The sequence below is a fragment of the Lampris incognitus genome, chromosome 1 (assembly GCF_029633865.1).
Source record: "Lampris incognitus isolate fLamInc1 chromosome 1, fLamInc1.hap2, whole genome shotgun sequence".
Lineage (NCBI taxonomy): Eukaryota > Metazoa > Chordata > Actinopteri > Lampriformes > Lampridae > Lampris > Lampris incognitus.
In genome coordinates this window covers 146943745-146960248 of record NC_079211.1, presented here as the reverse complement: position 1 = coordinate 146960248, position 16504 = coordinate 146943745, and the positions used below count along the sequence as shown (strand labels likewise).

Below are 16504 nucleotides of genomic sequence, written 5' to 3'. Positions count from 1 at the left end.
TTTTGAGGTCTTAATAGCTTTTTGTTCGTTAGTTTAGAAACAGACGTTGTAGTTCATCGCGAAACAGCCGGACGTGAACGGAAAACGTCATGTCCCATGATGCATCTGTGCAAGCGCGCGGGACCGATAGGTAAATAAGACACGCTGGAGGATCACAGTCCAGGAGATGACCAGGGTCGCGTGTCAGCTGGTTTCGCGATGACGGACAAGCGGAGATAAACGCCTACCGACGTGTGCAGGGGACATCCGGATGTCTACAGGGGACTTGCTGTTAAGCCCACTGAGGCAAATTTGTAATTTCTGATATTGGGCTATACAAATAAAATGGATTTGATTTGACTTGACTTCTGAATGCAAGACAGTTGCCACGCCTCCTGTCTTTATGCTCAGCAGTCCGGCTGGGAAAAGAAACGAAAGAAGGTCGAATGGGTTCATCTGCACACAAAGTTTACTGACAGATAATAATAATAAATCTACTCTTGTATTTTCACAAGGTGTGTCTGGTGTGTGGTGTGTGTCTGTGGGAGAGTCTATAAACGGCCAAACTAAAGCACTTGGGGCCTTGATTCTTTTTGGAGGTTATTGGGGATGATCAGGGGCACCTATAAAAAATAGCAGAACATTAAATTAAAATTATGCATAATTATGCATAAATATGCAAAATATGCATGTTTCTAAAAATGGCTAAAAACCACTTTTCTCGGCATTTCAGATGATTCTGAGCATCTTTGATTTTTTTTCACCTATATAAAAAAAAATTTCTGGGACTGAAATGTTTTGGCATTATGCAAAATATATGCATTTTCGCAAAAATGCACTTATGATCCTCATTTTTTTTTTGGAGGTGGTAGGTATTGTTCCAGAGAGGACCAGAAAAATAGCAGAAAATTAAAATAATTAAAATAATTATGCAAAATGTGAATTTTCTAAAAATGGCTAAAAGCCACTTTTCTCGGCATTTCAGAGGAATCTGAGCATTTGGGGGGAGGAAGTTGGAGTGGGGGGGGGGGGGTAAACCACTTTTCTCGGCATTTCAGATGAATCTGAGCATTTGGGGGGAGGGAGTTGGAGTGGGGGGGGGGGGTTTAGGGGCAGGGGGAAGGCGGTTAGCTGGCAGGATGAAGAGGAGGGAGATTTAGACGGGTGGAGAACCAAACCGCTACATTGTAGCGGGGTTCTTCTAGTCAAACTTATATAGTGCTTTTCTAACACTCAAAGTCGCTTTACAATAAATGGCAAGAACAAACAAAATGTAACCATCAGGAGTTTGACTAATATAAGATTCAGTGCCACACACTACGGATCCCGGCTGTGGGACCCCTGGTATAGCTGCCTCCTCATAACACACCCACTTGTTCCATTCATGTTATTCTATCGTGTTTACTCTGTGTATTGTCTGGGGTTTGTCTTTTACCGATTTGTCTTTGTCTGTTATGGACCCTGAGTTTGCAATAAAGTTTTGAATTGAATTGAATAAACATAACACAGGGTGGATGGGAAGGGGGGGGGCTACGTAAGGGAGAAGCGGCAGCCACACACGACGCCAGCAGTACTCTCCCACTTAATAGACAACCTAGATTTCTATTTACAATGTAGTTTAATGAGGAGACTGGTATGTCAAGGAAATGATCCTCTAGGGCAGTGTTTCTCAACCCAGTCCTCAAGGACCCCCTATCCTGCAGATTTTCAATGTAACCCTGCATAGGTAGCCCTGCTTGCACTTACTCGACCAATCATCTCGCAGCACTTAACTATGCAAGGTGTGCAACGTCTGACAAAATTCATTGCTGATTGGTTGAATAACTACAATCAGGTACCTATTCAGGGTTGCAAAGAAAACATGCAGGATAGGGGTTCCTCGAGGACTGGGTTGAGAAACACTGCTCTAGGGGTGGACATTTTTACATTCACTCTTAATATTCTGATTCGTTTCTCATGATAATCTTTCACTCAGGTCCAAGAAGTAACTGAATGTGTACAACGGCAGAATAAATGCGTTAAAGATTCCGGTTCACCATTGCAAAAAGAACATTTGTTCTCAATATCTAAAAATTTGGAGAAATATAGATTTGCTGGATATATATTGTGTAAAATTTTGATGTGTACTTCTTTAATCCTGTTGGTAATACTGAATTTATATGGCAATAGTCATGGTCTCTGCAAATCACTATCTATAACAATGTCCCAAAAAGCTTTTCCTCGAGGAGTAATTTTTCTTCTTTCGTAGAATGTATTACCTACTGCGTTTATTGTTGCATTTAGCATTCCTAATGTCAATAATATTTATCATCAGAGAGGGTTTCTATCCTCAGTGCTTCTTGAAATTCAAGATGACTTTTCTAAATAGAAGGAATCTTTCATAACTAAACAATAAACCGTTGGCATCAGAGATCACTTACGCAAATAATACCTTTATCAACCCAATTTTGCTTAAAAATAGAATTTTTTCCAACAGTAATTTCTCCATTATTACATATAATGGTTTGATGTGGAGAAAAGTTATGTAAGTAACATAATTTCCAAGCTGGGAGGGCCTGTTGATAAAATTTAGATCATTTAAAGGCAATGTTAGAATTACAAGTAAGTAGATAAGTAAGACCACCTAATTTTCTAAAACTATTGTCCATCCATTATCCAAACTGCTTATCCTGCACTCAGGGTCGCAGGGATGCTGGAGCCTATCCCAGCAGTCATTGGGCAGCAGGTGGGGGGGCTGGGGGGGACACCCGGGACAGGCCGGGGCTTTAAGACATTCCTTAATCCATTTACTTGAAATGTATTATTTCAATCAATAAAATTCAATAATTCAAATCCACCTTCTTTTCTGGACCCTGGAAGTATTTCTTTTTTTAGGTGGCTGTGTCTATTTTTCCAAACAAAATTAGTAGGTATGTTGTTGATTTCCTTAATGTTTAATCTTGGACAAACATTGATAGAGGAAGATAAACAAGTCTTGAAACACGTCCGGCCTCGGTTAAGAAACTCTACCAGAAACACAGGTCACGCTGAAACCACATATTCATAATATTTTTTGTCTTTTTAATTCTAGGCAGAAAGTTGTCTGGTTAACATATCTTTACTTATATCAATACCTTAATATTTAACAGGTCTTTCCATCAGGATGTTGCATATGCTTTCATCATCTGTATCAATTAGGCTTAAGATTTCACATTGTCCTATGTTAAGACGCAACCCTGAAGCCTTCGAAAAGTTGGTTAATCATTTGTATAGTTGGTTCAATTTGGTGTTTATCTTTCAGAAATAAAGCTATCATATGCTAGTTGTATAATTCGAATTTCCCTTTGAAAGATAGACCATTTATATTGGGTCAATTCAAAACCTTTAGCGAAAGTAACTCTGCTACCATTAGAAATAAAAAGGGTGGGAGTGGACAGCCTTGACGCTCTGATCCATTAACAGCAAATCTTTTGGAGGTATTGGGAGAGAGCATTAAATTACTATTGATGCCCTTTTATGACATTTTCAATACTGAAGTAATGTTTTCCCCAAACCCAAACAAATCTAAAACCTTATATATAAATGGGTGCTCCACTGTATCAAACACTTTATAAAAGTCTAGAAATACAACGATCGCCTGTGACTCCACATACTAAAAAAACCAATCTTATATTGTTACTTATATGACCAGCCATGAATCCTGTTTGGGTTTCATTCATAATCTCTTCACTATTTCTTTGTAGACGTCTAGCAAATACAAGTGCAAATAATTTATAATCTATATTCATAAGTGTTTAAAAGGTTTTAAAATTTGATTGCTTACTTTTGAGGCTTTGAATGGTCTTGCTCCTACATACAGTTCTGATTTATTGACCTGGTATATACCCCCTCGACTGCTAAGCTCCGCAGATGGAGCCCTGCTGGTTATTCCCAGTTGTTACAAAGGGTGATCAGGCTTTTGCTGTTAGAGCCCCCACACCATGGAACCAACTTCCTGTTGAACTAAGAAAAACCATGTCTCCAGCTTCTTAAAACTTTTCTTTTTATGAAAGCTTTTCCAAATGTTTGATATCTGTTTTCATTTATTTATAGTGTTTTTATTTTTACTCTTATTTGGTGTTACTCTTATTTTTGCCTTGTCTGGTTTTATTTCTTTGTAAAACACTTTGTTATGTTGTTTTAGAAAAGTGCTATATATCCATTATCCAATCCTAATTAGCATCGTGGGATGCTGGAGCCTATCCAGCAGTCACTGGGTGGCAGGCGGGGAGACACCCTAGACAGGCCGCCAGGCCATCACAGAAGTGCTATATAAGTCATTATTATTATTATTGTTATTACAATGGCAATGTGTACTATTCACAGAAGGTTGGGGAATAGTTGCAATCACAGCATTGTAAGATGGTGACAGATGCACTCTTAACCCCCCCCCCCCCCCCGCTAGGTTCAGGGATGGTCGTTCCCTCTTAACATAGGTGGCCTCTTTGACTCCCCATTCAAACCAGGGTTCCTCCCTATCAAGGATGTGCACATCCTCATCCTTGAAAGAGTGGCCACTGGCCTGTAGGTGGTGTCACAGGAACGGCACAGCCACAGCTTCAGGGCATTTACACCAGGCATTGCAGAAGGAAGGCCCCAGGTATCATGGAAGACACCAGCCACCCAGCACACGGTCTGTTCTCACTCCTTCCCTCAGCAGTTCTTCCATTGTTCAAACTGCAAAATAAATCTTTGTCTTCGGTACTGTATGAAAACCGTGGATGAAATTCCTGTGTCCCAAAAAAGGATATATGATGTGGATATATTCCTCCCAACTTCTATAACACTACTCAACAAACAACCTGCTCAAGCCTTACTTATGTAGTGTCTCATAAGTAAGTAGGCACTGTTGTATTTAGTGCTATGCATTATGAAATATGGATTTACTAGAAGAACCCCGCTACAATGTAGCGGTTTGGTTCTCCACCCGTCTAAATCTCCCTCCTCTTCATCCTGCCAGCTAACCGCCTTCCCCCTGCCCCTAAACCCCCCCCCCCACTCCAACTCCCTCCCCCCAAATGCTCAGAATCATCAGAAATGCCGAGAAGTGGTTTTTAGCCATTTTTAGAAAATGCATATTTTGCATAATTTGCATAATTATTATAGTTATTTTAATTTTCTGCTATTTTTCTGGTCCTCTTTGGAACAATACCTACCACCTCCAAAAAGAATTAGGATCATAAGTGCTTTAGTTTTTGGTCCCGCTATCTACACTAACACCACACACACACACACACACACACACACACTATAAATATATATGAGTAGATGGCTTTTATGATTTCATTCCTCATTTTTGTTTTTGTATGTTTATCTTCATCTCACAAGGTATGTGCAATATTTTATGTTTTTTTTTTCTTTTCATTTTGTTGTATGCAATTTAAAATTGTGTCGTGTACTGTTTTGTCGGCGATGTATTGTATTTGAATTGACTGCAGCTGTGCGTAGCACTACTGTCCAAGTCAAATTTCCCCGCAGGGACAATAAAACATATCTTAAACACTGCAACATGTGAACTTTGGTCAAGTTCCTACTGAATGTGCTCCCTCCGATCCAGCCTATTACTGTCTGACACCAGTCAACGCAGAGGAAGGCTGCAAGAACCTGCTTTGCAGTGGTAGGACTTTTATTCAACTTTCTTTAGCTTAAAGTTATTGGGATGCAAAAAGGAAGGTGTGTTTTTATTAAATCCCACAGAAGGGAGGGTGTTGTTGAACCCTTTAGTCAGAAGAGAAACTATGCAGCATTGTGTAGCTTATCATGATCATGAGGCGCCAGATTGAATCTTTCCCATACTAAATAATATAACATTTAAATATAATAAAATCAAATAATCTGTTTTTTGTGATCAAACATGTGATGATTTGTGCTTCTCATAACATCAATAAATGGACAGACGACTGGAGTGAATGATGATTTTAGTGAAGTCTCACAGGATACAGTATTTACACATGGCAGGTGGCTTCCTGACTGAACATTAAGTGCCTGACTACCTAGCTGGCTACCATATCCTCCTATCAGCAGGGGGTGTACTTAGACTACGGCCCAGTCAGCTTTTGGACATTACATCACTCTTTTCTTTCTTTTTTTTTAAATTTTTTTTTTTTACAATAACTCAGTTTCGACTTCCGAAGTGCTACTGAAGTACTTTCCTTGTAAGCATTCTCAGATACCCATAATAAAAAATAAAAACCCACCGTCCAGGCCAGGGGTGGGCAATCTTATCCAGAGAGGGCCGGTGTGGGTGCAGGTTTTTGTTCCAGCCGAGCAGTTACACATGTGATCCCACTAATCAACCAGCAGTCTTTGCTGAAGAACTTGATTAGGAGACACAGGTGTGTTACTGCTTGGTTGCAGTGGCGCCCCCAAGGGGTGGCCAGGGGTGGCTACGGCCACCCTGATACTATCCCTGGCCCCCCCAGCCATGAGTTGCATATGCAGGATATGCTTCTGATTGTGCATAATATGCTTCTATCTGATATCTTACATTAGGTGCTGTTCATTTAAATCAATAATGTATATTTTTCTTAACTCTCATATTGACAGTTTTCCACTAGGCTATACAGTACACTACAACAGCAGCATAGAATTCCCGAAATTCAGTCATAGCTTTTGGTTTTGGTGTGCCACCCCAAGATTTTCAGTGGCCCCATTTGGCCCCCCCTATGAAACATTTCTGGGGGCGCCACTGCTTGGTTGGAACAAAAACCTGCACCCACACTGGCCCTTTCTGGATAGGATTGCCCACCCCTGCAGGTCCACCTGATTTTCTCTGTGCCCATGTTTTTTTGTTTGTTTTTTAAACAGAGGAAAAGGGTGAGATGAGTTTCCTCCGTAGGGCGTCTGGGCTCAGCCTTAGAGATAGGGTGAGGAACTTGGACATCCGGAGGGAGCTCGGAGTAGAGCTGCTGCTCCTTCACATTGAAAGGAGCCAGTAGCGGCGGTTCGGGCATCTGATTAGGACGCCTCCCGGGCGCCTTCCTTTGGAAGTTCTCCGGGCACGTCCAAGTGGGAGGAGACCCTGGGGTAGACCCAGAACTCGCTGGAGGGACTACATGTCCAATCTGGCCTGGGAAGGCCTTGGGATCCCCCTGGGGGAGCTGGAGGGCGTTGCTGGGGCCAGTGACGTCTGGAGTGCCCTATTTAGCTTGCTGCCACCGCGACCCCACCCCTGAGAAGTGGCCGATGATAAGATGAGATGAGGCCATTACCTGTACTTGGCCAAAACAAAATAGAAAATATCCAATGGCCACAGGTTCTAGTTGACTTTACTGCACCTCCCGTATCACAAACATGCATGAAATTGGTTTACTTAAGGGGGGCCATTGTATGAATCGGGATTAAAGTTTAAAAAATAAAAACAACTCACGGCGTAGTTTGCTAAATTAACTAGCTACCCAGCAAGCTTATGCCCATGTAGATATGCCTACAGCTTACTGTGGAGGAGAACACAAGGGAAAGCAGTCTGCTATGCGTTTTTTTTAAAATCTTTTTACAGTCAACAAGACGACATAAAAAAGACAAACCAAGACTTTCTCTGAGATTAAACTCAAACTACTTGCTCTCCATCCATCATCTGTCTCCATCAGTGCACTGACTGACAGGGTGGTGTCGAGGGACTGTTCATGTGCAATAAGCCTACCCTACAGAGTGTGCTGAGCCTGATTGTACGGACCATTAACTCTCTCTGGCTGAGTATGAAGTGTGCAACAGCACCCAATTGAATGAATAAAAAAAAATGTCTGGGTTTTAGCCACGATTACAGTGCTAAATGTTGGTAGGGATAGTTCAACTTTCCTATGCCTGTATCAGTGCACATCTAGCTGTGGCAGTAAACAGTGTCGGGGGGGGGGTTACTTTTAAAATGTATTCCGTGACGGATAACAGAATACATGTCATGAAATGTCATTTGTAATGTATTCTGTTAAGATTACTCAATGTGAGTAACGTATTCTAAATACTTTGGATTACTTTAATATTTTCTTACATTTTGTGTAACAGTATATGCAGCGTTTGCACAACTACTTATTTGAGTAGACTATTCTGTTTCTTCTATTGTATCAACTGGCTGAATGCATTCGAGTCACCTTAAATATATATTAACAAAGGCTTGAAGAGCATGTAAACACAAAAGATCTAGGATTTTTTATCTAGTAAAAAAAGAAAAGAAAGAGGAGAACTTCTCCATGTCCTTTTCTTTATTCCCATAGCTGTTAGAATGAAAAACCTTAGACAAAGATGAAAATATGGCATAATGTTTTACTGAATTTACTGTTGAACTAACATTTAGGTATCACTTTCACTGCATTTAGTGTCGTAATCCTCTTAAAATAAGAATGATACCAAAGAAAAAAAATTCCTTTACCTTACCTCTGAGTTTTTGATTTCACAGGATGAAAACCTAAAATATGATAGAAATAATTTTTCACCAAGTAAAATGTTAACATTGTTACAGCATTTACTGTATTCACATCAATATCATTCTTCTAACAAGATTAATCACTCTATAGACATCCCTCAGAACAAAACTGAACAGAAATGGACTCAAACTAAATGTGAAGATGATAATATCATGAGCCGTTGTTTAAACCTATGCCACCAGATGTCATTTAACATGCCTTTCATAAAAGAAACAATGTCTCAGATTAGTTTACTCTTTGGCCACTTAGCAACAAAGGCACTTGCAATGCAGTAAGAATCAAATGTTTAAATCAAACGTTTGTCAGTGTGTTTGCAGTATGCATGTACAGTGATACACTTTAAACATGTTAGAAAAACATATTATGAAACAGTGTGACTATCAAACATATTACGAAACAACGTGACAACGAAGTGCAATTGCCAGTAAACATTTTAAGTGTCTCAGAGCCACTATATTTTGAGCATGACCCACTTGCTCTACTACTACTCTGCAGTCCAGTAGAGGTGGTTGTAACGCAGCAAGAGAGCCTGTTCAAAGTGTTTGTCTGTCATATGGTTACGATGTGGGGTGAAAATAAGTCCTCCCCGACTAAAAAGTCACTCAACAGGAGCACTTGACGGCAGTGTGGTGTTGTATTTTAAGAAGAGGGCTCTGATCATTGGATATGCCTTTAATGCGCCCAATTTCTTATCTGGATCTTGGAGGTACTTCTGCACCTCATCCTCTGCAGTGGAACTCACCATTCTTGTATCCACAAAAAGTGAAGAAGTTGGTCGTCATCTTCGGGCTCACTTCCCACTGGTGCATTAGCATTTCCAATGGTTCTGGCAACATCAGAAGACTCCATGTCTAGAAGATGAGCCTCTTGGACCATTATCCTTCTCATGGATTCCTTCTCTTCATCAGCAAGCCACTACAGTCTGAACTTTGGGATGGTGGATGCTGCCATCTTTGCCTCATGGGAGGCCAACACCTCTCCAAACTGAGTGTCAATGGCCTCAATAATAGCTGAGAGGATGTGAGCCGAGAACTGTACCTGTGGCAACTTTTCAGACAACTTAGCTTTTAGGCTGAGGATGGTTGGAATTAAGAATCCAAAATAACAGTTCTTTTCCCTCTGAAGAAGACTGATCGAGTAGGCGAGTGGTTACAAAATGGCTGTGTACTCTTTGAGAAACATTGTCTCCTGAGGGTGCAGTTTGGCCACATTCAGATGATCATAGACTTCAGTCAGCTGAGCTTCAGCAAGACTCATTACCTTTTCAATAGCATGATACTCTGAGCTCCACCTGGTCACAGACAGGACAACACACCTCATGTTGGCAATGTCTTTGATAACATCAGCGGCACCAGATGAGCGATGAGCCTTGTTCCAAATGGTAGCACATTTTGACATGGCACTTCTGTACAATTTTCGTGAGGCACCCTGTGATGCAGCCTTATCCAGATCAGTTGTGGCAACTAGATTCAAAATGTGTGCTGCACATCGATGGTGTGGGGGCAAAAAAAAGTTGAGCTCTTCCTGCTCTTGCTCCTCATCAAGAACAGCATTGAGGTCAGCAAACTGCACACCATCTGTGCTATCCATATCGTCTTCTGCCTCTAAACCTCCATATTAACTGAAAGCTTTGACGAAATTGCTTCCATTGTCTGTCACTGTTGCACTGACTTTGCCCTGGATGTGAAATTCAGCATGAATCTGACTTATTTTTGCAGCGATGACAATATAGGTGCGTCGCCTTCGAATTCTTTCACATGCTAATGCAGCCGACTTTCTATCCAATGTCCCTGGCTCAATCCAGTGACAAGTGATTCCAATGAAACTTCTATGATGAGCCGTCCATATGTCCGCTGTTGTGCACACTGTTTGAATGACCTGAAGAGTTTTGGGTACCGTGTCCTTCATTCTCCGAAATCCTTTATCAATATGCTGCATTAATATTTTCCTGCACATGGGTGTCTTTCCTCCACTGATTCCTTTGATCAGCTTACAGAATAAGGCATTCTCCACTAAAGAAAAAGCTTGCACATCTCCAATTATGAACTCAAAAATAAATGCATTCACTTTTCTCTGGGTGATAGATGAGGAGTTGAGTGTTGCTCGTTTCAGTGGAGGTACACAGGTGGCAGTGGCACTGCATTCATCACCATCATCTGATGGCCTTTTAGTTGCTCGCTGCATGGCACTGGAATGCTTCCTCTAAGAAGACAAAAAAGTGCAAAGGGAAAAAAAAAATCAGCAGTTGATTAGGTAGGCTACATATCGCTAACAAAGAAATGAATGGAGTTTATCATGAGAAAAATAAAGTAGGTTACTGTTGCAGAAATGTTTCTAAGTTTAAAAGTTTGCTGTCTAAATCTCAAGAACCAACCTAATGATTTCATTACACTTACAGACAACTGACTGTCACATTACAAGTCACACTACATGAGAGCCTATTGCACAGACAGTTCATCGCCCAGAGGAAGCCCCGTCTAGTCGACCATGTAAGGCATCACTAATTTACATCACTATAATCACATTTCGATAGGGGCATGCATGAATACAACTAAATACCCATAGAAATAGCTATGAGTTAACGTTAGCTGTCTCAAAACGGCAATGCTACACTGAACGACATGGCTAATGCTAGTTAGCTAGACATAAACAGCCTAAGTAGGTAGCTAGCTAGTTAGGTTAGCCAAACTAACCAGGTGAGTTATCAGACAACTTCAGTCAAAACAAAAAACAACTTACTTCAAGATGCTTCTTCAAGTTCGAAGTCGAGTCTTTCGACGCTGACAGCAGCCTGGCTGCAGGCAAGCATAGGTTGCACTGCACAGTGATGCTGCATGTGTCACCTTTTCCCTTTTAATAAGTTTTTTTTTTGGTTGAACTTCCACGATGGAAAGGCATTCTTCTCTTGGCTATCTGCCAACTCCATCTCGTTTACTTGGTACGTGCATGCATTCTGTCTGAATCACTGTTATTTAATTCGAGAGCGAATAAACATGTAAACCAAGAAATAAATCCTTTCAAGTAATCTACTAATTTCAAGAATGTAACTGTATTCTGAATACAATAAATTAAACTGTAACTGTATTATAATAGTTACTCGTGTTTTGTATGCTAAATACTGTAACGCCGTTACATGTATTCCGTTACTCCCCAACACTGTGTGATCGGGAAACCTAAGCAAACTGTAAGGAATTGTACTGAGGGAATTACATAGGCCTTAGAGCAGGAACTCCTTAGTCAAAGGAACACAGAAAATCCCTCCACAAAAGAGGGATCCTGTGTTGGTTTTGATGTAATTTATCACCTCTCAGATGATAGTTGTTGGACTTTATACACCCTGTTCTCTTTTACTCATCCGTGCAGTATCAGTACTATTGTGCCCTTTTTGTCACAAAGTTTTCATGTAAAATACATAAAAAAATAACCAACCAGGAAGTCAAACGATTATTTAGTTAAAGTTTGTTTTCCTCTTTTTATTTATTTATTTTTTTTATCTTCTAGACATTTGAAAAGTAAGATGTGTTTTGTGGCAGGAGCTCATAATCCAGGAATTGCAAACACTTTCATTCAGATGATGCGAGAAACCTAACGTCTGTTTGTCTCCTATCAGAATTCCCTTCCGACATGAACTGGCTGGAACTGGTGGTGTTAGCTGTGCTGCTTTGCTCGGTGCCACGCGTGCTCGGCGGGAAAGTGCTGGTCTTTCCCGTGGACGGAAGCCACTGGATCAACATGAAAGTCATCATAGAGGAGCTGCACTCCAGGGGCCATGAAGTGACAGTCCTACAACCACAGGACAGCTGGTACATCAAGACAGACTCGCCTCACTACAGGACCATCACCATCAACTCTGTCGGTTTGAACAAGGATTTCATCGGGTCATTTGTGACCCGGCAGCTAAACCTTCGACTGAAAGGTGACTCACCTTGGGCCCGTATGATGCTGGTATACGAAACGTTTAACATGTCTTATGAGCTGAACAAAGCCATGATCGCCACGACTGAGGGCGTTTTCGAGGACGCCCAGTTGATGCAGAGCTTTCGAGATGCTAATTACGACCTGGTTCTAACTGACCCAGCCATGGGTGGTGGGGTGCTGCTGGCTCATCGCCTGGGCCTGCCGCTGGTCCTGAACGTAAGGTGGACCATACAGGGGGAGGCTCACCATGCCATAGCCCCCTCCCCAATCTCCTATGTCCCGATCCCAGGGTCAGAGCTGACAGACAAGATGACCTTTCAAGACCGGCTGAAGAACGCCTGCCTCCATGTATTCCAAAGGTTTCAAATCGCATATGTCACGGACCCAAACTACATCCCCTTTGTCCACCGCTACTTCGGCCCAGACATCCATTATATGGAGCTGTTCCAGGCGGCAGACATCTGGCTGATGAGGAACGACTTTACCTTCGAATTCCCTCGGCCCACCATGCCCAACATCGTCTACATTGCCGGCTTTCAGTGCAAACCCTCCAAGCCTCTACCCAAAGATTTGGAGGACTTCATCCAAAGCTCCGGGGAACACGGCATCATTGTCATGACCTTGGGAACCTTGGTGGGAAAGCTTCCCGATAACCTCGCTGATAATATCGCTGCCGCTTTCGCACAGCTGCCCCAGAAGGTCATCTGGAGGCATACAGGGAAAAGACCATCCACACTGGGAAACAACACCTTACTACTGGACTGGCTGCCCCAGAATGACCTCTTGGGTCACCCCAAAACCAGAGTCTTTGTGGCCCATGGTGGCACCAATGGTGTTCAGGAAGCCATCTACCATGGTGTGCCCCTAGTCGGCCTGCCCCTTATGTTTGACCAGCAAGACAACCTATTCCGAATGAAAGCGAGGGGCGTGGCCAAAGTTCTGGATATTGCCATGGTGAACAAAGACAACTTCCTGGAGGCGCTGAAGGAAGTGATTAACAACCCCTCCTACAGGGAGAACATGCAGAGCCTCTCCAGGATACACCGGGACCGACCTGTGAAACCTCTGGACCTCGCCATGTTCTGGATCGAGTTTGTCATGAGACACAAGGGGGCCCCACACCTACGGACTGAGTCGTACAAGATGTCCACCATCCAGTACTTCTCGATTGACGTTGTAGCATTTCTGCTAGCTGTGGTTTTGCTGATAGCGATTGTTTTTATTTCAGTGATGAAGTTTTTGTGGCGGATGGTGTTTTCCAGAAGGAAAATGAAAAATGAGTGATGGATAGTCTCATAGTTTTATTTTATACTACCTTGACATCAGCTGTTTATCATGAACTGAGACCAGCATGCCGAGTCTTACTAAATCACAATCAAACAGCGTTGGCTTGTGCACACACACACACACACACACACACACACACACACACACACACACACACACACACACACACAGAGTGTCCTTCGTTCTTGTAAATCAATTGTTTGTTTGGTTTTTTTTAATCAAATTGTCTTCTGAGTTTTTCCTCTTTTTTTCTGTAAAACACTCTCAACTCAAAGTCTTTTATGAATAAAATCTGATCAGAGGTGTTCACTTGACTTTGGTCAAGACAGAGAACAGACAAGGTTGTTTAACGCTTTCGACGGGAAATAAAGACGGTCGTTTCTCAGAATCAGAATCCTCTCCACACTCACTGAGCTTGGTATCTCGGGGACCTGCCCTCCGTTGGCTCACCTCTCAGGGAGATCTTTTTTTTCTTCCTTGAAAGAGGGGCCACTGGCCTGTAGATGGTGTAGACTGTGGAGTCCTGGCCTGACGAGGTAGGTCTCCTGTGTTGTGCCGTCGTCTTGGCCAGCGTCTGTTTGGTCTCCCCAATATACAAGTCACGGCAATCCTCCTGGTATTTAACAGCGTACACTACATTGCGCTGTTTGTGCCGGGGGACCTGATCCTTGGGGTGGACCAATTTCTGGCGCAGCATGTTTTTGGGTTTGAAAGCAACTGGAGATGCGGTGTAATTCAACTTTCTGTGATCTTCTTCTTGTATTTTAAAAGCGGTTGCCATCCAGGTATTTCTCCCCTCCCCTGGCCACTGTGTTGGTGGGGACGTTGTCAGCTCGGTGGTGCGGCGTCCTGGTGACTCCCGGTTTGTGCTCCCATGGATGATGAGAGTCAAACCTTAAGTACTGATCAGTATGTGTTGGTTTACGGTAAACACCAACAGTCAAATGTCCCCCATCACCAACTGTAGTTTCACAGTGTAAGAAGGCTAACCTGTCATTTTTCACATCCTCCCTGGTGAACTTGATGTGGTGTCCACTGAGTTAATGTGGTCGGCGAAATGTGGTACATCCTGAGATTTGTTTTAACCCAGGTGTCATCCACAAATCTGAACCATTGGTCTACGTGGTGTCCCTGGATAGGACACCAGGGCCCTCTTTTCCACTTCCTCCACATGCAAGTTGGCCACGACAGGAGGGGAACCCATAGCACACCCATGCGCCTGCCGATAGTACCGCCCCTGTATGTGAAGTACGTGGACTGTGTCATGGAAATGATTTAATTCCACTCTGACATTAAATGAGGAGCGAGAAAAAAAACTTACAATTCACAATTTCATTTAGCAGACGCTTTTATCCAAAGCGACGTACATCTGAGACTTAATGCAACGCAAGCAAGGATCTAGTCAGGAGGCGACAACGCAAGTAAGTGTAAAAAAAAAAAAAACTAGTTTCAAGGCCGATAGCACATAGTAGGTGTCAATGGGCATGCACAAAGGCAATATAAACAAAAAAAATTAGTTTTTTTCTTTTAATACCATCAGGTGTGGAGGCGTTTGAGAAAAGGCTGGGTCTTTAGCTTCTTCTTGAAGATGGAGAGGGACTCGGGAATCAGCAATCAGGAACAATTTATTGTCATTTCTTTTATGTACTTGCGTACACAAAAGAAACGAAATTCCGTTTCCCCCAGCCCACAGCAGTGCGACACAAAAGACAAAAACACACATCCCAAATTTCCCAAAAACGACACCACCAAAAACATACAAAAACAGAGAGAGGGAAAAAAACACCACACAAACAGTTAACACAGTCCATTCAGTGCAACACAGTCCAAAAATCCCACCGTCCAGAGAAGGAACGCCAGCCAGGATGACTGTCGGAACTGCCGGTCTGCATGGGCTAGCAGTTAGCTTAGCCTGCCTCACTACCACATCCTGTCAGACCACTCTCAGCGTTTCCTCCTCGGGCGCAGCTGTGGCAGGGCCGTGGTCCCTGGGCCCACCGGACGCAGCAGACCAGACTCCCCCAGCCGATCCAACGCCAGCTCTCCCAGCAAGACACCTTCGACACACCTCCCCGCACCCCACACGACGACACTAGAACGTAGTCAATGCTAGGCGAGGCCGCCATCAGACCGTCATCGGTGCTATCGGAACTGTCGGTCTGCATGGGCTAGCAGTTAGCTTAGCCTTCCGCGCTTCTGCATCCTGTCAGACTGCCCTTCTTGGTCCTGTCAGACCTACTCGGGCGGATCTCCGGCCAGGGCCATGGTCCCTGGGCCCACAGAACACACCAGACTCCCCCAGCCGATCCAACGCCAGCTCTCCCAGCCAGACACCTTCGACACACCTCCCCACACCCCACACGACGACACTAGAACGTAGTCAATGCTAGGCGAGGCCGCCATCAGACCGTCATCGGTGCTATCGGAACTGCCGGTCTGCATGGGCTAGCAGTTAGCTTAGCCTTCCGCGCTTCTGCATCCTGTCAGACTGCCCTTCTTGGTCCTGTCAGACCTACTCGGGCGGATCTCCGGCCAGGGCCGTGGTCCCTGGGCCCACAGAACACATCAGACCAAGCTCTCCCTGCCGATCCAGCGCCAGCTCTCCCAGCCATCAAATGAAGACAAAACAAAATTAGATGCAGACGTGGACAAAGACACTGCATGGATGGTACTGGGTGCCATCTTTCCACACCAGTACTGGGTGAGGCCACTGCAAATAAATTCGTGCAGCCATCTTCCCACATCATTATGAGAAAGAAAGGGAAAGAGATAGATCAAAAGAGAGTGATATAGAGGGTGAGAGAAAATGAGAGAGTATATAAGACAGAGATTCTGACACCTTGTAGCTGACTATGGGCCGCGTTGCCATGAGAATGTTACCG

General features: G+C 43.3%; 1 protein-coding gene across 1 annotated transcript; it reads left to right on the top strand.

The window, feature by feature from the left end:
• The first annotated feature begins 12041 nt into the window (after positions 1–12041).
• On the top strand, positions 12042–14001 carry LOC130120304 (UDP-glucuronosyltransferase 2A2-like). The gene has a single exon (XM_056288849.1). The coding sequence runs from the start codon at positions 12042–12044 to the stop codon at positions 13617–13619; it is 1578 nt and encodes a 525-aa protein (XP_056144824.1). The 3' UTR covers positions 13620–14001.
• Positions 14002–16504: the final 2503 nt, after the last annotated feature.

Coding starts and splice junctions, on each gene's coding strand:
- LOC130120304 (XM_056288849.1), top strand. CDS start 12,042: ATGAACTGGCTGGAACTGGTGGTGTTAGCTGTGCTGCTTTGCTCGGTG.